Below are 20,849 nucleotides of genomic sequence, written 5' to 3' on the forward strand. Positions count from 1 at the left end.
ACGTACGTCGCGTCTCTCCCCTCTTCTCTCCTTGCTCTTCGTCGAAGCCGTGAGAGATAAAGAGAGATTTCATTTAGGCAAGACCGAAGAGAACTTATAAACCAACAGGGGTGAGAAATGCGGGAGAAGGAAAAGAAGAAAGAGGGAAGGAGGCAAACCAAAAAGAAAACAACAAACAAACGAAAACGAAAAGGACGCGCAAGAGGAGGAGGAAGAGGGTAGTCTTTTAGAATAAAAACCCTAGATCCAAGGAATCCGCTGTAAAGAGCACGCTTTTCCGAGTCGTTCTATCTATCGTGTTTGATTTCGAATTCAAGGGAGGGTTTTGGTGATCCTGAGAACGAACGAACGAAGAGAGAAAGAGCGTCAGCGATTGTCGTAAAGGCAGAAAGAGGAAAGGAACAGTAGACAGAAATGAGAAGAAAGGGAGGTTTACTCACATCGACTCCCTAGCAGGTCCGACTCCGATCCACTCGACGGGCACTCCGACGAACTTCTCGATGAACTCGACGTAGGCCTTGCAGGTTTCGGGCAGAGCGTCCCACGAGGTGATGTTGGAGATGTCGGTGTTCCATCCGGGGAGGGTAACGTACTTGACCGTCACCTGGGCGAGGAGGTCGAGGTCGGCTGCGAAGGGAGCGAAAGGTCAGCGTTTTCGTTCTCGATCTCCCTCCCTCTCCTCTCCCTTCCCGTCTCTTCTCTCTCGAGAAGGGCTGTGTGACTCACCAGGGAATCCAGGGATCTCCTTTCCGTTCAACTCGTAGGCAACGGCAACCTCGATCTCCTTGAGTCCGTCGAGAACGTCGAGCTTGGTGAGGTTGAGGGTGTCGTATCCGTTGATGGAGTGCGAGTACTTGAGAACGACGAGATCGAGCCATCCGCAACGACGACGTCGGCCGGTGGTGGTTCCGTACTCGGCTCCAACCTCCTGCATCATCTCTCCGGTGGCCTGGGGGATGAAAGGAGAGGAAGGGAGGGAAAGGTCAGCTCTCCGTTTCGGTTTCGTTTCCTCTTCGTTTCAAGGCTCTCAACCTTACTCCCAGCACCCAACCAGCCTAACCCAACTCAACCGAATCCACCAATCCATCACCCGACTGGACAGACCGGAGGGGAAAAAACGAGCGACTCACGTTCAACTGCTCAGTAGGGAAAGGTCCTCCTCCGACTCTCGTCGTGTAAGCCTTCACGACACCGATGGTCTTTCCGATCTTCTTGGGAGGGATACCCAATCCAGTGCAGACTCCTCCGATGGCGGTCGACGAAGAAGTAACGAAAGGGTAGGTTCCGTAGTCGAGATCGAGCATGAGAGCGTTGGCTCCCTCGACGAGGACTCGCTTCTTCTCGGCCAGGGCGACCTGGAGGAAGTTGACTCCGTCGGTGATGTGAGGGCGGAGTCGCTCGGCGTAGACCTGTGTGCGAACGAGAGTGGAGGTGGGAGAAGGGGAGGAAGGAAGGAAGGAAGGGAGGAAAGAAGGAAGGAAGGGAGGAAAGAAGGAAGGAAGGGAGGAAAGAGAGGTCAGCTTTGACGGTTCACCTCTTCTTGTTTCGAGAGCTCGCAACTTGAAACTGACCTTGTACCTCTCGATCTCAGCCTCGGTATCGTACTCGAAGTGACCGTATCGCTTGATCCTTCCCTCGACGAGGGTCCTGAACTTGGCAGCGAAGACCTCGGGGTCGTAGAGGTGGTGTACTCGAAGTCCGGATCGGGAAGCCTTGGACGAGTAAGCGGGCCCGATTCCCTTTCGGGTGGTTCCGATGCTGGCAGATGAGAAACGAGAGGAGAAAGGGGAGAGGTAGGTGGTGGTGGTGGTGGGAGGGAAGAGGAGAAAGGGGGAGAAAAGGGAAGGAAGGGAAGGTCAGATTTCGGTTCCGAGCGAGGAGACAGGAGGCTCGAAGGCAAAGATAAGAGGACGTGTTGAGAGGAGGAAAAGAAAAGAAAGGAAAGGAGACTCACGACGATCCACCAAGCTCAACCTCCTTCAAGCCATCGACGATCTGATGGAAGTCGAAGACGAGGTGCGCTCGATCCGAAACGAAGAGTCGCGACTCGCAAGGGAGACCTGATTCGAAACCAAGAACGTCACAAGAGAAGAGCGAGTCAGTTACAGTTCCCTCAGCGGCTCAGAAAGGCGAACAACCTCAGAGCGAGAGAGCGAAAGAAGTCGGTGCTGCTTGCTTGCTGGCACGAAGCAATCCAACCGACAACCAAACTCTCTCGAAGGCGAGACTGGAGACTGACCTTTCTTCTCCAAGTTCTCGAGCTCAGCGAAAAGCGAAGGGACGTGAACGACGACTCCGGATCCGATGAAGGCGGTGCACTTGGGGTTCATGAGACCTGTAGCAGCATAGACGAGAAGAGAGAGAGAGTCAGTTCGAACCTCGAGCGAGGGCTGAAAAAGACGGGGGATGAGGAGGGGGAGGAGAACGAGGCTTGGCGAGTATCAAATTGATAGGAAGGGATTTGAGCATGGGAAGGATTGTCGCGGGGAGGACATGGTGCAGGTGTGTAGAGAAGTGGGTAGGGTGTAGAGATGTAGAAGAAAGGGGAAAGGAAGGAAGGGAGGGCAAAGGGTGACTCGGTTTTGTCGGAGCTCGTCCATCTCATCCCTCCCTTCCCTTCCTTTTTCCTCCCACTTCTAGACCTCCCAGACACTTCGTTCCTTCTCGCACACCTAGCCCACACCCTTACCAACCCCCAGAGCACGAAATCTAAACAGAAAGAGACCTGAAACTCACCGGAAGGAAGCAGATGGAAATCGAACTTCTTCTTCTCCTCTCCCTTTCCGACGACGATGGTGTGTCCGGCGTTGTTTCCTCCAGCGCATCGAGCACAGACGTCAGCCTCGTAGGCGAGGATGTCTACGAGTTTCCCTTTGCCCTCGTCTCCCCATTGGGAACCGAGAACGACGGTCACTCCCGGGTTGGCTGAAGAGAGAACGAGAACCAAACGAGAAGGGAGGGAAGAGAGAAGGGAAGGAGAGTCAGCCCTGAGCTTCCTTTTGAACGACAAGAAGATGAAAGGCAGAGAGTACGTGTAACTCACGAGAGCTATCCATTCTAAGTGGATTGATTGATTTGGGGTTGTTTGTTGTTTTAGGCCCAGAAGGGAGTTGGGAGGGAAAGGAAAGGTCAACGGAAAAGAGAAATGGAATCTCCAAATGAGAACGAATCCGTCCTCCGTGCGCCCTCTGCGACCTTCGTCGTTCCTTACCCAGACACCCATCCCACTTTCTGAATCATGTCCGACCATGTAAGCTTGCTCTAATCTCCTTAACAAACCTTCGAAACGGACGCTGATCTCGCTTTCCCGTTCTTGCAGTCCTCCCCTCGTTCTCCCTCCCCGTCCTTCTCGCCTCCTCCTCCAGATCACGACTTCTCTGAACCCTCAGCACCCGTCCCATCAGCTCCCGCTCCTGCTTCTCCAGCAGCTGCTTCCCCTCAAGCTGAAGTCGCGGAAGAAGAAGAAGAGGAGGAGGAGGAGGATGTCCCTATGGCCGAACCTCCAGCAGCAGCTCCAGCGTCCGACGACGACGAGGAGGAGGAGGAGGAGGAAGGAGACGGAGAGGACGATGAAGCCGAACGAAGGGAACAAGAGAAGCTTCGACAGCAGGTCTTTGGTGGAGATTCAGACTCTGAACTATCCTCCAACGACGAGGACGACAATGAAGCAGCTCCTAAACAGGCTAAAGCTCGTGAGTACAGGCTCATCTTTCGCTGTCTCTCCGAAGATCGAGCTGACCCTCCCTTCCTCCTTCCCACCTCTCTCCCAGCCAAACCCACCGCCGCCGCTTCCCCATCTCGCTCCCCATCTCGTTCTCGTTCTCGATCTCGTTCAGCTTCACACTCCAGATCTCCATCTGCTCAACCTGAAGAGGACGCCGACGAAGCAGGAGGGAACTACTCGGACGGAGACGACGCGGATGCGAAGGAGAAGAAGCTCAAGTTCAAGAAGTCCTCCTCCAAGAAGAGCAGCGGAGAGAAGAAGGAGAGGAAGAAGAAGGACGATGGAGAGGGCGGGGAGAAACCTAGGTGAGTAGACCGCCTTGCTTGAGAGGAGAGAGGAAGAGAGAAGGGAGGGAAGGGAGAAGGAGGGTTGAGCTCGAACGAGCTCTCATCGTCTTCCGTCGCTGACTCTTCTCTCTGCCTTCGTCTGTCCTCTCTTGCACAACTTTGCAGGAAGAAGAAGCGTAAGACTGCCCCTGCCGAGGAGGAGGAGAACGAGAACGACCAGGAGGATCGACCTGAGGAGCCTATGGACGATGCGACGCGTGAGTCCCCTTCTCCTTCCTCCCTTCCCTCCCTCTCCCTTCTCGCCTCGAAGGATGCAGCTCACTGATGATTCGCTTTCTTCGCTTTGCACTTGGTAGTCCGACGAATGCAGTTGAACCGAAGGATCGACGAGATCGTCAAGGCTCCTAAGAACAAGAGGAAGAAGTCGAAGAGGGATGGAGAGGATGTGAGCTCTTTCTTTTCTTTCCTATCTTCGATCCCCACCTCTTCCCTCGATACTATCTCGCCAGCCTCGCTACTTCGCCACTCGCCTGAGGATCATCCCCCTCGCTGGCTGTTTTGCTGACTCTCCTTTCGCCCTCCCTTCGTTGGAATCAGGTCCTTGACGAGATGAACGACGACCTCATCCAGGACCTCAAAGTCAAGATGATCTCCGCCGCCGAGAAGGACGAGGCTTCCGTGATGGACAAGCGACCTGCTTCGGCCAAGTTGTCGATGTTGAAGGAGGTGATGAGCATCTTGCAGCAGTGAGTTTGAGTTCCTTTCGGTGTTGCTCTTTCATGCTCTTCTCGAGCCTCCCTCTCGTCTTCTCCCTTTCCTCTTGACCTCGAGAGAGGCGAGAAGGAAATACTGGAGGGGACGATAGGGTCCAGACTACGACGAACTCGAACTGACCTTCTCGTCGCGTCTTTGGTTCGTTTCGTTTCAGGTCAACGATGGGCCAGTCGATCGTCGATAACGATCTCCTCAGTGCAGTCAAGCGATGGTTGGAACCTCTTCCGGATAAGTCTCTTCCAGCTCTCGATATCCAGAACTCGTTCTTTGATATCCTCGTCAAGGTTCGTTTCACCTCTCTCGAACTCCTTTCGTCTCGTCTCCTCTCGTCTCGCCTCGCCTCTTTCGTCGCTCACGCTTCTCCCCTTCTCCCTCTTCCTCTTCCTCTTCCTCTTCCTCTTCCTCTTCCTCTTCCTCTTCCTCTTCCTCTTCCTCTTCCTCTTCCTCTTCCTCTTCTCTCACCCACCCACCCTCGCCCTCCTTCCCTCAGATGCCCATCGACACCGACACCCTCAAAGCCTCCGGTCTCGGAAAAGTCATCCTCTTCTACTCGAAATCCCTCCGCTCCACCTCCCACGTCAAACGACAAGCCGCTCATCTCCTCGCCGTCTGGTCCAGACCTATCATCAAGCGATCTAGCTCGTTCAGGACTAAGGCTGTTCCTTCGATCGATATCCGACCTGGACAGTTCAACGATGCGGAGAGGAGTCAGAGCGCTGGAGGAGGAGGAGGAGGAGGGAAGAAGGCTTGGGAGAGACCGGAGGGAGAGAAAATCGATAAGAAGAGGAGGAACGTTAGGATTCCGGCTCCTTCGGTAAGTCCCCATCTTCAAAGCCTTCACCTCTCGGTGTTTGAACGTCGTCGTTCTCGCTGTCTTCGTCTCCTCTCGACGCGAACTAACTGTTCTCCCTTCCCGTTTCGCTTCGTCTCTCACAGAACACAACCTACACCCACGCTCCTCGATACGACCAGATGGGAAGTCAAGGAGGAGGAGGTGGAGGAGGGGAGACGTCGCAGGCTCAGGCCAAGAGGCAGAAGGAGCAGGAGAGGTTGAAGAGGATGAAGAAGCAGTTGGCCGATGCGAGGACGCAGGAGAGGCTCTAGGTAGCTTCATTATGCTTTGGGACTTTCTATGTATCACGCGTTGCGATTGGCTCTTTGCTCGGGTTTCGTTGGAGAGAGAACAGAGGAGAGGAAGGGCGACGCGTCGAACTACTGGGAACTTTGTTTCTTCGACGATCGACGGGATCTCCGTTCCTTATCCCTTCCTCTCCTTTGAAAATTTTGTGCGTGCCCCGGCCATTCTGATTATTGGCCCCGATTTCCTTGGAAGAAGGTTTTCCTTTGTTTCATCGGCATAGGAACCGAACGCAGCCGTTTCACACAAAACCGACTTCAGCCCACGGCGTGCGTCCCGCCCCCCTTCCTGCTCTCGCACCCATCCGATCCCTACTACTGCCTTCCTCGAACCCTACCTTCTCCCCCTGCCTCTCTTGCTTTCCTCCCTTGCCTCCCAAAAAAACACTTTCAGGAACCGATGCCTCTCACCTCGGCCGAAACCCAGAAAAAATCAGTCCCAGACTGGGACGAAGGGTCGATCGCCTTCCTCCTCTTCGTCTTCGTGGGGGGGTGGGAAGGGAGCGAGATCAGCAATGATGCTGAATGGGACTGCCTCTCTTCTTTCGAAGAAAATCTGGTCGTCTAGGTTGTCCAGCAACGGCCACAAGACGGAGACGGAAAAGAAGGGAGGGAGTGTTGAGCTCGACATGAGTCCTCTCCCTCCCTTTCGCCTTTGTCTCCTCGTCGCAGCACGTCCCTCGCTGGCTTTGGCTCCACATGAGCTGAACCGTTAGCTGATCTACATTTTTGTCTGTTCAGGATGCTCAAGGAGCGTTAGCTCCTCGTCGCAGAGCGGAAGACAGCGTTTCAAGCCCTCCCTCGCCCTCCCTCGTCCTTCCCTCCCGAGCTCGACGCCGACGTTTGATACTCCAGCGGACGAGCGGACGGCCCTAGTAGTGACAGAGGGAGACGAGTATAAGGAACACGAGGTGATGAAGTCGAGAAGGTCGTCGAGAGACTGTGAGTGGTGGAGGAACGAGAGTCGATGAGTCGAGCACGCTGCGTCGATGTTGAGCTCGAGCTCGACGGGTACGGGAACGGCAGATTGTTGAACAGACATCGTGTGTAGGTGTCCCAGAATGGATCCGGCAGAGCTGGTGGTTGGAGGAGCGTGTTCGAAGGACGGCGACGAGGATCAGAGACGTGAAGAGAGAGGGAGGGAGGCGAAGAAGGGAGGATCGGTTTTCTTCGAGCCTGTCGTCTCGAACTGTTGGACACAAAGACGAATCGAGGTCAGTAGAAGTTTTGCGTCTCATCTTCTCGCAGATCAAAACGACGCGACGTAACGGCAGAGCTCACTTCTCGACTTCCCCGTCTGTTCCTCCCTATCTCACAGGTGTTCGAACTCCAACAACAACACAACTCCTCTCCATCTCCCTCGATCTACCAGCCCACTCCCAACTTCAAACAGACTCGAAACGGATGGACGGATTGACGTCTCTTCCTCCTCACCTCCTTCGTCCTCCCTCTCTCTCTCTCTCGCAGAGTTCCCAGCCCTCGCCTCCCATCACTCTCTTCTCGACCCACCAGCTCACCCTCGACCTTCCCACCGGCAACACCCACTCCAGAGGTCGAAAAAAACCTAGACGCAGATGATTGCTTGTGATTTTCTCGATGAGGAGAAACAGAGGTTGGTCGTCTCCGTTGTTGGGTTTCTCGAAGGAGGAGGAGGAGGGCAGCGAGGGAGGAAGGTGGCTGGACTCGACGCTTAAAAAGGTTGATCGAAGGTGAGTGCTCTCTATCTTGTCGAGGAAGGTTGGCAGAGAAGGCAAGGGAGGAGAAGAAGGGAGTGAGGGAGAGGAGGACTGGCGAGCTGATCGTTGCCTCGTTCGGTTTCGTTGTTGCTCTTCTCGAAGGCGGGAAGGTCGAAGGGTCGTTCGTCGTAGGGATAGCAGGTTCTCTCCTTCACGAAGAGGTTACGCTTCAAAGTGGAGTCGAATCGAGGTTGTTGTGGTTGAAGGGAGGAAGAAGACAGGCAGGAAGTTTCGAAGGTCAGTGCGTCCTCCCCTTCCCTCTTTCTCCCGTTGCCGCCGGTCGAGAACTCACCTGTCTATATTTTCTTCTCTCATCAGTCGTAGGACCTCGAGATACATGTACTCAAGCTCTGGAGGCTCAAAAGATAGCACAAGATGTTGATCGACGGTCGGAAACAGGATCGATGGTGAGCGCTCCCCTTGGAGACGCGACGCTCTTTCTTTCCTTTCTCCTTTGTTTTCCCGATGCAGAGGGTCAGAATCTCACTGACTTTGCTCTTATATTTTTCTTCTAGGTCCGGATCTACTCCCAGAGGGATTCTCTTATCTTTGTTGGACCGATTTTGGGCCGCAAAGTGGTAGGGAAGGAGAGGGATTGGAACGGGCGAGGATGGAAACTCCACGCTCCCTTCCCTCTCTTCCTTCTTCCTCCTCAACCACCATCCCTCTCTTCGCCTACTTTACATCTATAGCTCCTTCTTCTTCACCTCTCGCGCTCCCTCCCTCCCTCTCCTCCTCCTCCTCCCTCCTCGCTCTCTCGCCATGCCGGGACCCGCCTTCCTCTCCTCCTCGACCTTCCCCTCCTCCTGGCCTCCCTTCCCCGCCCTCTCCTTCCCTCTCGCTCCCCCCCACTCCGCTCAAGCAGCTTCCCACGAAAACTACGAGTGGCTTTACACCCTCAACGTGAATGATTTCGACGACAAGGATTTCGAAGCTGCAATGTCCAAGGTTCGTTCTCGTTTCCTTTCTCTTTCGTGCTCCAGAGAGGAAGCTCCCTTCCTCGCCCTTCGTTCCATGCTGACCTCCCTCCCTCCCTTTCTTTCTTTCTTTCTTCTCCTTTCTCAGATCTCCGCTGCTCAAAGCTCTCAAGCTGAGGCTCATCCCTATCTCAACGATCCATCTCTCTCCTTCATCGTTCGTCCCGCTTTCTTCCTTTCGTTCTTCCTCTCTCCCGCGTCCTTCTCGCTCAGCCCTAGACTCACGTCCCTTCCTCCTTTCTTTTGCTTCACTCCAGAACGTCAACCATGGGAATTCATCTCCTCTCTCGAACCATCTCATCCAATCTCAAGCTCATCCTCATCTCGTATGTCGTCCATCCTCTCCCCTCCCTCTCCCTCGCGTCAAAGAGTCTCCCGAGGGCTGATTCGATCGACTGAACTTTCCCTTCCGTGCTGTCTCAGATCGACTCTGCGTGCCTCGGAAACCGAGCGAACTTGATCTCGATCAACCAACAACAAGTCGTCGGATCGGTTCGTCTTTTTTCTTTGTTTTCTTTTCTCTTAAGTCTCTGTCGTACGACGAAGCTGACCTTCGTTCTTCCTACCTTCCGCTCAAAACTTTCATAGGCTCAGGCTCTTCACCTTCAACAAGCTTACCCAAGCCCTGGGTACCTTCACTCTGCTCTTACAGGGTCGTTCGTTCCCCAGGTTAGTCGCGTCGTTCTTTGACTCGTTGAACGTGTCATACCTCCCTACACAAGCTCACGCCTCGTTTTTTTTTCGCCCTGTACATCTTTTTGTTCTCCCAGTACTTCAACTACAACCGAATCCAACAGCATCACGCTCAACAGCAGCAGCAGCAACAGCTCCCTCCCTTCTCAAACGGAACCGTCGTTCAACCTCCTCCCTTCGTCGCCGCCACTCTTCCTCCCAACTCTCAGTCCACCTCCTCGAAGAAGAAAATCCCGGCTCCTCGAAAGCCTAGAGCTCAGGTTCCTCGACCTCCTCGAGCGCCAAAAGCCGTTCCACCTCCCAACACCCCAATTAACTACTCCGACCTCGAGGGTCAGAAGCAGGAGGTCCCGGGGAAGTTCAAAGAGCTTCCATCGATTATCAGGCCTGTAGAATTGGAGGGAGGAAACAAGGGAGGTTCCGATGGGATGTCGAAGAAGAGAAAGGCGGCGGAGGAGCAGGAGGTGGAAGTGGGCGACGCGGCCGAGTGGTCGAAGGTGCGTTTTCCTTTCCTCCTCCCCTTTCGCTTCGCTTCAAGGATGGACCAGATTGGCCGACGATGCTCTCTCTGCTCTCTTCAATCTTTAACTCGCAGGCTTCCCAAGCTCTGAAGGAGGCAAGGAAGGCAAAGAAGGCAAGGCTCAACAACGCTCGACCCACCGAAGCCGCTCAATCCGTTCTCACCTACCCTACCCCACCCACCCCCTCCCTCTCCCATTTCACTCCCCCTCGCCGAGACCTCTCTTCCTCTCGTGGATCGACCTCATCCTCATCGGTCTCACCTCTCACCACGGTCGCCTCCACCTCCCCTACCTCTCGATCGGCCAACCCTCCTTCTGAACAAATCCCTACTCTCCCTCTCCCTCTCCCTCTCCCTCGAACGGTCGCCACCTCCCTCATCCCTCCTCGAACCATCCCTTCCTCCATCTCCCTCGCTCAACTCTTCAACACTTTCTACTTCCCCAGCTTCGCAGCTTTCACTTCAAGAACGATCATGCACTCGTTCCTCCAGGAGCTCGACGCGGACGGGAACAAGACGGGGAACGTCTTCTGGACGGAGGACTTGTGGCGATACTTCGAAGCCAACAAAGACGTCGGGAGGATGTTCGAATTTATGCTCCAGTTGGACCAGAGGGGGGAGAGGCTCCCCTGAGGACGTGGTTGGGTTTTCGTTTCTCGTCGCGTCTTGTTTCGTTTCGGACTCTCTCTCGTTCTCATGGTCTCACTTTCTTTTATCACGTCCTCTGACAAACCTGTGTATACTCTTGGTTATTTATCTTTCTCTCTCTCTCATCTGTACCATCACCTAATACACACACACACGCGCGTCTCGTTTCTCTCTCGCTCGATTTGTCCACGTCGTCTCCCTCCCTGTCTGTTTTCTTCCTTCTCTGTCGCCGGTCTTGTTTCTTTGCTTATTGTCTCTTTGTTCCTTTGTGTGCTGCTCCTTGGAATTGCTCTCTTTATATATCGCCCTTGTTTGTACTCGGACTCGAAGCTCGACGGGAACGAAAGAGCGAAGTCGACGAGGGTCGTGTTTGGCAGACAGTTTTCTTGGCCAGCGAGAGCGTGCAAATTCTCCGACGGTCACAATAGAGTCCATAGTCCTCTCTAACATGCGGGCTGACATCTGAGAGCTGGGATCTGCTTTGACGATGATCAAAAGGGGACGAAGTCGTTCCGAGAGAAGTCGACGCGAGGGTGGTGTTTGGCGGCCGTTCTTCTCTCCCAGCGGGCAGCGGAAATTCTCCGGTCACTGATACAGAGTCGAGCCTTCTCTAAGCTGACGGATTCGACTCCTGCGAGCCAAGATTCACTTTGACGAAAGAAATATCACGACGATCAAAGGGAAATGAACTCTCGTTCGAGCTCACACCTTTCGCCTTCCTCCCAACCTCCTCCTCCTCCGCCTCTCCCTTCTTCCTCCCTTGTATGGCTCTACCTTCTCGCCTTCTCGGTCGATCACTAACATTCCCCTCATCCTCTCGGCTTCTTCTTTCATCTCCCTCCTTCCGATCTCTATCCCTCCTCCGCCGTCACACTCAGCCCGACTCCAGCCCCTTGACCTCTCGCTCAACCTCCTTCCTTCCTTCCTCATCGCTACAGCAACACCAACGGAGATGCATAGGGACTAGGAAGGAGCCGGTTCAGCTTTCTGTTCCTGATATGGAGGCTGGGTTCGAGCTTTCGGAGGAGCAGAAGGCGGTTTTGAAGCTGGTGGAAGGAGGAGAGGTGAGCTTTGAGCTTTGAGCTTCCTTTACCTTCGTTTCGTTGAGGCCGCACCGTCGCTGATACGCGGGTGTTTCGTTTGTTCTATGAAGAGCGTCTTCTTCACTGGTTCAGCAGGTAAAAACTTTCACTCTCTTCCTCCTACCAACGAAATCCACTTCGAGCGTTCAAAAGAAGTCGAAGCGTGAGCTCACACCTCTTTCCCCCCTTCTGTCTCCTTCTTTCTCTCAACCAGGAACCGGTAAATCCCTCCTCCTCAAACACATCATCAAAGCGCTCCGGTTCCCTTCCTCCACCTCTTCTGCTTCTCCTCTTCGAGTCGCAGTCACAGCGTCTACGGGAGCGGCAGCGGTGAACATCGGTGGTCAGACGCTGCACTCGTGGGCTGGGATTGGACTGGGAAAGCAGGAGCCGGAGGAGTATTGGGAGAAGTGGTCGGCGTATAAGAAGTCTAGTGAGTTCTGGGAGAGTTCAGGTTCTCGGAAGAGGGGAGGGAAGGGTGGTCGGGGGGAGGAGAAGAGGGAGGAGCGAGGCGCGTTCTGACTTGGTCGGGTTTGGATGGGAAACAGTACCGATGGAGAATTGGAGGACGACGGATGTTTTGGTTAGTACAAGTCGTCTTGCTTCCTAGGTTTGCCGCGAGGCTGGAGGGACGAGGTGAGATGAAGACGGTGAAAGCTGATCAAAACCAACCTGGACGCTCTTCTCTCTTTCAAACAGATCATCGACGAGATGTAGGCTTTCTTTATCGTTTTATATTGCCTCTCTGCGTAGCATCTGACCCGTCTTTTTGTTCGAAGCTCCATGATCGACGGACCGCTCTGTGAGTCCTCTTTTTCGTCGCTCCTCGAGCGCGTCGCTGTTTCTGATCCTTGACTCTTTTCCGTTGCGCTCATCGCAGTTGACAAGCTGGAACAGCTTGCCAGACTTACGAGAGGTAGTGATCGTCCTTTTGGTGGGATGCAAGTACGTCTTGAACCTCTTCTTCGGCCCAAGCAAGAAACAAAACGGAATTCTTGATCGTTCGCCCGCCGCGTCTCCCCTTCTTCTTCTTCCTCACAGGTCATCGCAGTCGGAGACTACTTCCAGCTCCCTCCCGTTGGAGATAGGGACCAGGAGCTCAAAGTCAAGTTTGCATTCGAAGCTGAAGGTTGGGCTAGGACGATGAAGACCGAGGTCGACCTGAAGCAGGTGTTTCGACAGGATGATCTGAGTGAGTCGACCCACGACCCAATTCTTTCGCTTTAGTCTCCTGCGATGTTCACTGATCCATCTGCTATGTTTCGATCTCCTTTGTCGTCTCTTCTAGGGTTCATCAAGATCCTCGACCAGATGCGACATGGGACGCTCGACAGCGAGTCGATTTCGACTCTCAAGGGACTCTCGAGGGAGATCACGTACGAGGATGGGATCGATCCTACTGAACTGTAAGCTCTGCTTCACCTGTAGTTCCCACGATCCAATCTAGAGCTCATCCTTCTCCTCTTCTCGCAGTTATCCGGTAAACTCTCAGGGTTCGTTTCCCCTCTCCTCCTCTCCACTTCCTTCTACCTTCTGACCTCGTTTCTATTTCAAATTCCCAGCTGATGCTTCAAACCTCGCTCATCTTCGAAACCTGCCCCGAGACCTGCCTCTCCAGGAGTTCTACAGCATGAGTTCGCCGCGTCGTCCCTCTTCCTCCTCTTCGCACCGTCGCACTGACGCCCTCTCGTTTCGTTTTCTTCAGACTTCGCTGGCTCGAGGGAGAACAGAGAACCCAGACTATCCGATTCTGCCGTCCAGCGTGGTCTGGCCGCTTTGACGGCACCCAACGTTCTTCGACTCAAGGTCCATCGCTTTCGCCTTGTTCCCACTCTTCTCTCCCACCCTCTTAGACCTTGACCTTTTTGTCCCATCTTTCTTCGTATCTCCTTAGGTCGGAGCAGCAGTCATGCTCATCCAGAACGACATCGGCCACGCCAGCAGTGGACTCGTCAACGGGAGCGTCGGTCGCGTCCTCTCCTTTCACTCCCCAGCACGTATGGCCGACGGAACCGATTCCCTCCCCCCCTACTTCCCCCGCTTTGGAAACCGAAAACTCTTCAAGATGCGGACGGAGGCTGAACGAGAGGAGGGAGTCGAGAGGGAGGAGCTGGAATACCCGCTTGTTGAGGTGCGTGGTTTCGTTTCGTTCGCTCGCCTCTCGTTCGAAAGCTGACCTTGAATCTCGTCTTTGGCAGTTCATCGCTAAGGGGCAGAAGGTTCTTCGACTTGTGGTGCCGTCTGTGTTCGATGTTTCTGCTGCAGATGGGAAGATATTGGCGCAGAGGATTCAGGTTCGTTTCGAAACGCAACGAAGGGAGCTCGACGCGTCTTTTCAGCACGACTGATGACCTCTGGTTTTGCGATTGCAGGTTCCTCTGATTCTTGCTTGGGCTATCTCGATTCACAAGGTTCGTTTATCCTTCTCTCTCTCTCCCGCTCGTCGCTGACCTTCCCGCCCTCTCTTCTCCTCGACTCCTCCTTCAATCCTCTTAGTCCCAAGGAAAGACTCTCGAGAGGTCAGTCGTCTCCTCGAACCCTTCCCTTTCCTCTCCCTCGTCAACTGACTCCCCTTTCTTCGCTTTTCTCAGGGTCAAGGTCGACTTCAAACGAGTCTTTGAGAAGGGTCAAGCCTACGTCGCCGCTTCTCGGTGTCGACGGCTCGAGACGCTACAGATCACCAACTTCTCGGAGAGGGAGTGAGTCTATACTTCTTTTCCCTTTGTACCCGATCCTTTCTTCTCTGATCCGGACTGATCTCTCGTCTTCGCGTTTTGACCGATAGCGTCCGACCTCACCCGTCCGTCGTCCAATGGCACGAGGCTCGGAAAGCTAAGAACGAGAAGGGATCGAATAAGTCGACATAAGTTTAATAAACGGCTATAGATGCTCACTCCTACATCATGAACGAATCTTGGTCGGGCTCGGAACTTCGACGCGTCGTCGATTCGACTTGTCCCTCCCTCCCTCCCATCTTCTTCCCGTTCCTGTCCTTTTCCCCCTCTCCTCTCAAAATTCTCCCCTCCCTCCCTTGAGCTCCATCCTCCGAACCGGAAAAACTTCCGTCTCGCATGTCGCAAAAATTGCCTTGGATCTCTGTCAGAGCCAAGAGAGGCCGACGAACTTATATCGGGCTCTCCTCTCTCTCTCCTCCTAACCGTCAGCACCACAAAACCGTTGGGGAGAAGAAAAGCAAGGCATGCTCCCAGAGCCATCAACGATCCTCCCTCTCACCGCCACCTCTTCCTCTACTCTACGACTTCCCTGCCTAAACTAAACCCAGCAGGCAACAAACAAGGCCCCCGGTTGAGAAGGGATACGACTCTTTCTCCCCCTTCACCCCTCCTCCCCAACCACTCACTTCTCTCTGAGCGTTCACGATGGGATGTAAGTTCTTCTTCTCCTTCTCTCCGAGCTGAAGAGTGAATGTTGACTTCACTGTGTGTTGTTGGTTGCAGTACTGAGTCTTCTCCCTGGTCGGCACGCCGACTTTGAGCTCGCTCTTGAGATTCACGACCTTCAGAACGTTCCTCTCGTGAGCGGGACCTTCTCGGTAGAGTGGAAGTTCAAGAGTTCGAAAGCTCATCCGGAACAGGTCTTACAAGGTGAGCGTCTTTGCTGTATGAATTTTTGGGACTGGATGGAGAGAAAGAGAGGGAGGGAGAGGGGAAGGGAGGACGAAGGTCGAAGCTCAACAACACCTCTCCTTCCTCTTCTTTCTTTGCAGACAAAACCGACTCGCTAGCTTCCAAGACGCCTCACCCTCGCCACCATCACTCTCACACCTCAACTTCCACCTCGGCATCCACGACGACCAACTCTCCTCCTCGCCTGTCCTCCTCCTCCTCTGCCTCCTCGACCCGCCCACGTTCCCTCTCCTCCCTCTCGTCTTCGAACCAACCTCCAGCCTCCTCCCTCCAACTCAAGAAGACACCCACTTCCACTTCCTTCTCTTCTACAGCCTTGACTCAAACAACAACCAACTCGTCCACCAACACCAGCGCCAGTACAAACTCTACCGCTTCCGACTCAAACTCTCCTCGCTCTTCCTCCGATTCCCACAACAACGACTCCTCGTCCGCCTCTCCCTCTTCCGACAACCGTCTCTCCTCCTCCTCCTCCTTCAGCCGAATCAACAAGACCAAGTCGAGTTTGAACTTGAAAAAGACAGCCAAACGCCAGCTCCTCTCCTCCTCCAAGAACGAACACGGCAAACCTCTCTCCTCGTCCTCCAAAGGTCAAACCGAAGGAGTCGAGATCAGAGATCATTCCTGCACCTGGTCCCAGGAGGTCAGGAGTCATATCAGGGTTGGGGTTGGAGCGGGAAAGGAACTGGGAGTGCTAGGGGAGAGGGAGCTGAGGGTTGTGGTTCATCAGGTCAGTCCGTTTCAGAGTTGGGTCTTGGGAGAGACGAAGAGAAAGCTGATCGGTTTCGTTTTTTTCGTTCACAGCACCTGTCTTTCCACGAAAATGACAAGTCCGCTCGACTGGGTCAGCTGGTGTTGAATCTGGCAGAGTTTGCTGGGAAGGGGAAGGTGACGAGGAGGTATTTGTTGGAGGGAGGGAAGACGAACGCGACGATTAAGGTGGGTCCTCTGAGCCCTTCTTTCTCTTCACTTCGCCTTCGCTCATCAAGCTGACCTTGACTTCGGTCTCGTTCGTTTTGGTAGCTGAGCATCGAGCTCGTACAGATCAGTGGGCAGACGAGTTGGATTTCGTGAGTCGACGTCGAGTTCGAGAGGAGGAGCGGCTTCGAGAGACTGAGATGCCGTCGTTTTGGTTTGGACGCTGCTAGGATACCGGTCTCGAAGGGTCAGGCTGCTGGTGCTGGACTGGAGAACCTCGTTGGGAATCATACGAGGCCGATGGGAGATGGTGAGTTCGACGCGTCCTCCTTTTCCCTCTCCTTCGAACTAAGGACTGACGCGACTCTTTTGCTTCTCAGTTCACGCGTCGCCTGCTTCACCAGCTCTATCGAATACTTCTCTCGCATCGAAAGTGAGTCCACCACTCTTGCGCTTCTCGTTCTTTTGACACTCTTCCTGACCTTCTCCTCCCCTCGTTCCGTTTCCCTCCCGCACCAGACCCGCCCTTCCTCCACCAACCAAACCCCTTCCTCCTCTCAAGCACCTTCCACTCGAAACTCCTCTCAGAACCTCGCCTCCCTCCTCACACCCAACGCCGCTCTCCTCAACGGCAAAGCTTCCTCCTCCTCCGTCAGCTTCTGCTCCTCGACGAACACCACCACTCCCAACACCAATCTTTCCACCCCGCTCCTCTCCTCCTCTCTCAACCTCCCTCCAGCCTCTGCATCCCTTAACGGGTCAACCGTCACCCTCCCTCTCAACCCTCTTCACAAACCAGCGGCTGCTCCGAAACCTAATCGAACGAGAACGTCCTCGCCGAACAACAGCACCACGACGCCTCCGACGTTCTTCGCTCCCACGTCGACGGAAAGCATCATCGAATCCATCTTCAACCCTCGTCCTTCCACCGTTGCGGGACCGTTCACCATCCCCATGCCTCCTCCCATCTCTCGCTCGTCCACAGCCAACACTTTCTCGTCCCACTCGGATCACACGGAAGACGGAAGCTACCTCGTCGTTGGGAACGGGAAGGTTGGATCGAGTCCTTTGAAGCAGCAGATGTCGGCCAACAACCTCAACTCAAGCAGTACGAGAAAGTTGGCGGTGCTGCCGAGTGCGTGGAAGAAGAAGGCGAACGCGAGAGGGAGGGAGGTGAGCGGAGGGAGTGTGAATGGAGGAGGACCGGGAGGGGAGGAAGGGGAAGGGGTTGCGGGAGGAGGAGGGGTGCACATGAGTCGAGGTGGGACTGGGACTGGGGTGGGGAGTGCGGCTGGTGGGAGGAGCAAGGAGAGAGGGGGGTCGAGGGAGAGGCGATTGAGTTGAGTCGAGTTGTGTTTTGCTACTTTACGACCCTTTTTAACGACGTTCCATCGGCTTCTTCACGTTCGATTTTTGTCCATGATGCCCTTCTTTCGATTTTGATACTTGCGCAGATGCTCTTTCTGCTTTCCTAAGAAGGGAAAGGGAAAGAGAGACGCGTCCGACTCGACGACACTTCTCGTTCCTGTTTTCTCACCCTCTCTGTCGTCAGGTTCAAAGCCCATCAACTTGAAAACCAAATACATTCAAAGACGCTAAACCTGCTCCTCCGGATCCTCCCCGACCCACCCATCCACCTCGCTGAGATCCAAGGGAGGAGGTCCTCCTCGTCCGGTGTGGTTTGGATCGCCCGCTCCTGGTCGCCAGCCCCAGGCTTTTCGCTTTTCGGGGGAGAGCTGGAGAGAGAGGAGCGAAAGAAGCGGAAGAGGAAGGAGCGAATCAGTTTTGCGGGGAGGGCGAGGAAGGGTTGGAAGGGGGGGGGAGGGAGGGGAGGCCGACGCCGCGTCGAGAGACGGAAAGAAAAAGGAAAACGAGAACGAACCTTTCCTTCGAGCATATCTGCGATTTCGGATCCTACGTAGGGGATGGTATGGAAGGAGTGTCTACGGTAACGACGTCGAAGAAGCGAGAAAGACTGATCAGTCGGACGCTGAAGTAGAGGAGAGAGATACGAACGAAGGTGCGAGGGCGAGATGGAGACGTACCCTGAGTCTCCCGTAGCCAGGAACAGGCCTTTCCATCTCGGATCCTCCGTAAACAACCATTCAGCATCGGCGGTGTCGGTGCACCAGCTGTGCACATCAAACGATAGCAAGAAAGAGAAGGTCGAGTGAGTTTTTCGAGACGCGTCGCGGTCGAAGAAGGAAACGCTGAGACTTGCAACTCACCACATCTTCTGATCGATCAGTTCCCTCCCCGAAAACTCTGGGATCAACGTATCAATCAGCCTCTTGATGTCGTCGACTGTTCCCTCCGGGATGGTGTCCGTGGGATGGACGGCGTGAGAACGCGGGACGGAGAGGGAGACGCCTCCTGGAGGAGCACCGAAGGGAGTTTGATGGTCGAGAACTCGAGTGAAGCCAGGCATTTCGTTGCACAACTTTGAAACCAAAGAAAGAGGGTGAGAGTTGGTTTGGAGAAAGTGGAAAGAGAGGGGACGCGCACCTTCATGATCCCCGAGTCCTCCCTTGGCTCGAAGAAGAACCCAAACTCGTCGTGGTAGATGACGGGACAGCCTTTGTACTTCTTTTGTTCCTCTTCGGTGAGTTGGAGATGTCCGATGACCCAGCACTGGCGCGAGAGGAGGAGGAGGAGTCAGGCTCGACGCGTTCGACGACTCAGTTTCCGAGCTCCTTCACTACGAGGGACTCACTTTCGAGACGCATTGACCCTTAAGATCAATCAAGGTCTAATAGGAAAAAAAGCTTGAATGTCAGTAAGCCCGAGAAGGGACTCTTGGGAGTGAGGAAGAGAGAAAAACAGGCTAAATGGGACGCACAGGAGTCCAAGCCCCGCACGCCAGAACGACTCGATCCGCCTCCCACTTCGTCCCATCCTCAGTTTCGATCCCGATGCATCGTTTCCCAGTCGAGTCCAAGATCGGAGCCTTGAACGTTCCGGAGGGACCGAACGAGGACTTGACGCCGAGTCGAGCGAGTTCTCGTCCAATCGAGGCGATCGTGTCCTTCGCTTCGACCCAGCCTGAGTCGGGGGAGTACAGTCCCTGCCAGTTCTGTGCGTAGAAGAGGTCGGAAAGGCGTCAAAATACCGAAAGGGGGGAAACAGAGAGAGAAAAGAAGAGACGCGTCGCGAAGGGAGATCGAGTCAGAATGAAACGAACTGACCTTCAAATCTGCCTTGTCCAACTGTGGGAACTTGGCGATGATCTCCTCGGGAGAGGAAAGCCATTCTGAAGAGGTCCCCCATCCGTCTCGATGTCCTCTCTCGTAGACTTCTCGGAGAGCAGCGATCTTTTCCGGAGAGGAATGAGCGCCGGTGATCTTTCGTAAACCAAAAGGCGAGAGAGTCAGTCAACGACGCCAGGAATCCAAGCGAAGGGAAGTCTAAAACATGTATGAAGACTCACCCTTCCAACCTCGTGGTAGTAAGGCGAAAAGACTGGATCGTTCCTCCATCCGTCCATGATCTTGCCCAACAGCTTCCCTCTCATCCCTGTGTTCTCCCCTCCCCCTGCAATCTTGTTGAGGTCGTACCCAGCTGCTTGGGTACTAGGAATTGGGAAGACGTCGAGGATCGTGATGTCGCTGTAACCTCTTCGAGCGAGATGAAGGGCAGTCGAAGATCCCTGCGAAGAAAGAAGTACCAAATAAATTTTAGCACGAAGCTCCCTCGAACGAGGTGGTAGAACAAGAAGAGCTCACCATAGTACCGCCACCACCGACGATCAAGATCTTGGAGGATTTGGTGAGCGGGAAACTCTCGACGGGAGGTTTGAGATCGGGAGGGAAGCTCGAGGAGGTTGAGGGAGGAGGAGAAGGCAAGGGAGCTTTGGTTGTGATGTTGGAGACTGGAGGAGGCGAAGTAGAAATCTCAGCTGAAGAGGAGGAGGGGGTGAAGAAGTTGGCGAGGGTTGTAAAACAGCCAGAGGGAGGAGACGACATGGTGATGGTTGCAAGAGAGAAGAGAGAAAGTGGGCGTCGGATGACTCCGTTGGCTCTGCTTCGTTGTTTCCGATATAGTTTTTAGAAAAAAGAGAACGAGGAAACACTCTACGAGATCATGAAAGATGGCTAACCAGCTTGATGTGTAAATTTTCATGGACTGCAGGGAGAGAGGCGGCGCTGAATATATATTTCCGCCCACCGTCGTCGCTCGAACTCACCCTGCTCTCTTTTTAGTCAGTGTTTCTCGATAAGCGGATGGGATGTACGACAAGCTCTTAGCAGCAAGATGTAGCGCTGCTGGGATGCAGAAGCGACGGGTAGAATAAGGGAGACTGCAGGAGGGAGGGAGGCGATGAGACATGGGAGAAGACGCGTCGAGCTTCAGCTCACCCAACGGTACGGAGGCCAGAATTTCGAAGCGCTCGAAGAAAAAGATGGATAGAGTTGATGCGACTAGATGTGTAAACTCAAGTGGAAGGCTCCTGAGGGATGTGGTAGAGGAACGATGAAGCAGTCGGAGTGCGTCGGGCTTTCCCCCGACACGTGCGAGTTTGACCTTTCTCTCTTCCTCCCTGATCCCTTGATCTTGAAGGAAATTTGGCCTGGCGGGTGTATAGGTTGGTGTTTATCGATGAAGTCTAGCATCATTCTTTCCTTATCGGGCCTTGTTGCTGTTTGTTGAGCCAGTAGGAAGCGAAGGAGTTGATCAAATCCAAAAGCTGAACCTCTGCTGCCTTCCTT

At 54.2% G+C, this 20,849-nt stretch overlaps 7 protein-coding genes across 7 annotated transcripts; 5 read left to right on the top strand and 2 right to left on the bottom strand.

The window, feature by feature from the left end:
- Positions 1 to 50: 50 nt before the first annotated feature.
- Positions 51 to 3,117, bottom strand: ADE12 (adenylosuccinate synthase). The gene is made up of 9 exons (XM_076640251.1): positions 3,044 to 3,117; positions 2,737 to 2,925; positions 2,240 to 2,335; positions 1,955 to 2,060; positions 1,572 to 1,758; positions 1,131 to 1,409; positions 727 to 949; positions 441 to 627; positions 51 to 334 (listed from the first exon to the last, which is right to left on the bottom strand). Exons 1-9 carry the CDS (start codon positions 3,054 to 3,056, stop codon positions 313 to 315), a joined length of 1,302 nt encoding a protein of 433 aa, XP_076497284.1. The 5' UTR covers positions 3,057 to 3,117; the 3' UTR covers positions 51 to 312.
- A 12-nt stretch (positions 3,118 to 3,129) lies between these two features.
- BDY24DRAFT_387693 (uncharacterized protein) lies at positions 3,130 to 5,966 on the top strand. Its single transcript, XM_076640252.1, has 9 exons — positions 3,130 to 3,250; positions 3,320 to 3,692; positions 3,771 to 4,029; positions 4,177 to 4,268; positions 4,368 to 4,456; positions 4,609 to 4,757; positions 4,940 to 5,069; positions 5,276 to 5,599; positions 5,722 to 5,966. The coding sequence occupies exons 1-9, from the start codon at positions 3,239 to 3,241 to the stop codon at positions 5,887 to 5,889; spliced, it is 1,596 nt and encodes a 531-aa protein (XP_076497285.1). The 5' UTR covers positions 3,130 to 3,238; the 3' UTR covers positions 5,890 to 5,966.
- A 2,454-nt stretch (positions 5,967 to 8,420) lies between these two features.
- On the top strand, positions 8,421 to 10,776 carry BDY24DRAFT_441028 (uncharacterized protein; the record flags this gene model as incomplete). Its single annotated transcript, XM_076644575.1, has 7 exons — positions 8,421 to 8,606; positions 8,724 to 8,792; positions 8,893 to 8,961; positions 9,059 to 9,127; positions 9,224 to 9,304; positions 9,406 to 9,825; positions 9,924 to 10,776. The coding sequence occupies 7 exons, from the start codon at positions 8,421 to 8,423 to the stop codon at positions 10,479 to 10,481; spliced, it is 1,452 nt and encodes a 483-aa protein (XP_076497286.1). The 3' UTR covers positions 10,482 to 10,776.
- A 444-nt stretch (positions 10,777 to 11,220) lies between these two features.
- On the top strand, positions 11,221 to 12,642 carry BDY24DRAFT_387695 (PIF1-like helicase-domain-containing protein). Its single transcript, XM_076640253.1, has 7 exons — positions 11,221 to 11,560; positions 11,650 to 11,674; positions 11,793 to 12,011; positions 12,127 to 12,161; positions 12,278 to 12,291; positions 12,358 to 12,380; positions 12,459 to 12,642. Exons 1-7 carry the CDS (start codon positions 11,261 to 11,263, stop codon positions 12,575 to 12,577), a joined length of 735 nt encoding a protein of 244 aa, XP_076497287.1. The 5' UTR covers positions 11,221 to 11,260; the 3' UTR covers positions 12,578 to 12,642.
- On the top strand, positions 12,632 to 12,988 carry BDY24DRAFT_339977 (uncharacterized protein; the record flags this gene model as incomplete). The annotated part of the gene is made up of 2 exons (XM_076637385.1): positions 12,632 to 12,770; positions 12,867 to 12,988. Coding segments are annotated over 2 exons (261 nt in total), but the record flags the coding sequence as incomplete, so codon positions are not given.
- Positions 12,989 to 14,958: 1,970 nt separating this feature from the next.
- BDY24DRAFT_370018 (uncharacterized protein) lies at positions 14,959 to 16,052 on the top strand (the record flags this gene model as incomplete). The annotated part of the gene is made up of 4 exons (XM_076638088.1): positions 14,959 to 14,965; positions 15,037 to 15,183; positions 15,540 to 15,959; positions 16,030 to 16,052. 4 exons carry the CDS (start codon positions 14,959 to 14,961, stop codon positions 16,050 to 16,052), a joined length of 597 nt encoding a protein of 198 aa, XP_076497289.1.
- Positions 16,053 to 17,691: 1,639 nt separating this feature from the next.
- On the bottom strand, positions 17,692 to 20,109 carry BDY24DRAFT_361696 (NAD(P)/FAD-dependent oxidoreductase). Its single transcript, XM_076637878.1, has 10 exons — positions 19,866 to 20,109; positions 19,571 to 19,789; positions 19,329 to 19,484; positions 18,983 to 19,216; positions 18,857 to 18,892; positions 18,649 to 18,774; positions 18,372 to 18,583; positions 18,189 to 18,275; positions 18,026 to 18,086; positions 17,692 to 17,879 (listed from the first exon to the last, which is right to left on the bottom strand). Exons 1-10 carry the CDS (start codon positions 20,103 to 20,105, stop codon positions 17,739 to 17,741), a joined length of 1,512 nt encoding a protein of 503 aa, XP_076497290.1. The 5' UTR covers positions 20,106 to 20,109; the 3' UTR covers positions 17,692 to 17,738.
- Positions 20,110 to 20,849: the final 740 nt, after the last annotated feature.

The sequence above is a fragment of the Mrakia frigida genome (genome assembly GCF_051309035.1).
Source record: "Mrakia frigida strain ATCC 22029 unplaced genomic scaffold BDY24scaffold_13, whole genome shotgun sequence".
Lineage (NCBI taxonomy): Eukaryota > Fungi > Basidiomycota > Tremellomycetes > Cystofilobasidiales > Mrakiaceae > Mrakia > Mrakia frigida.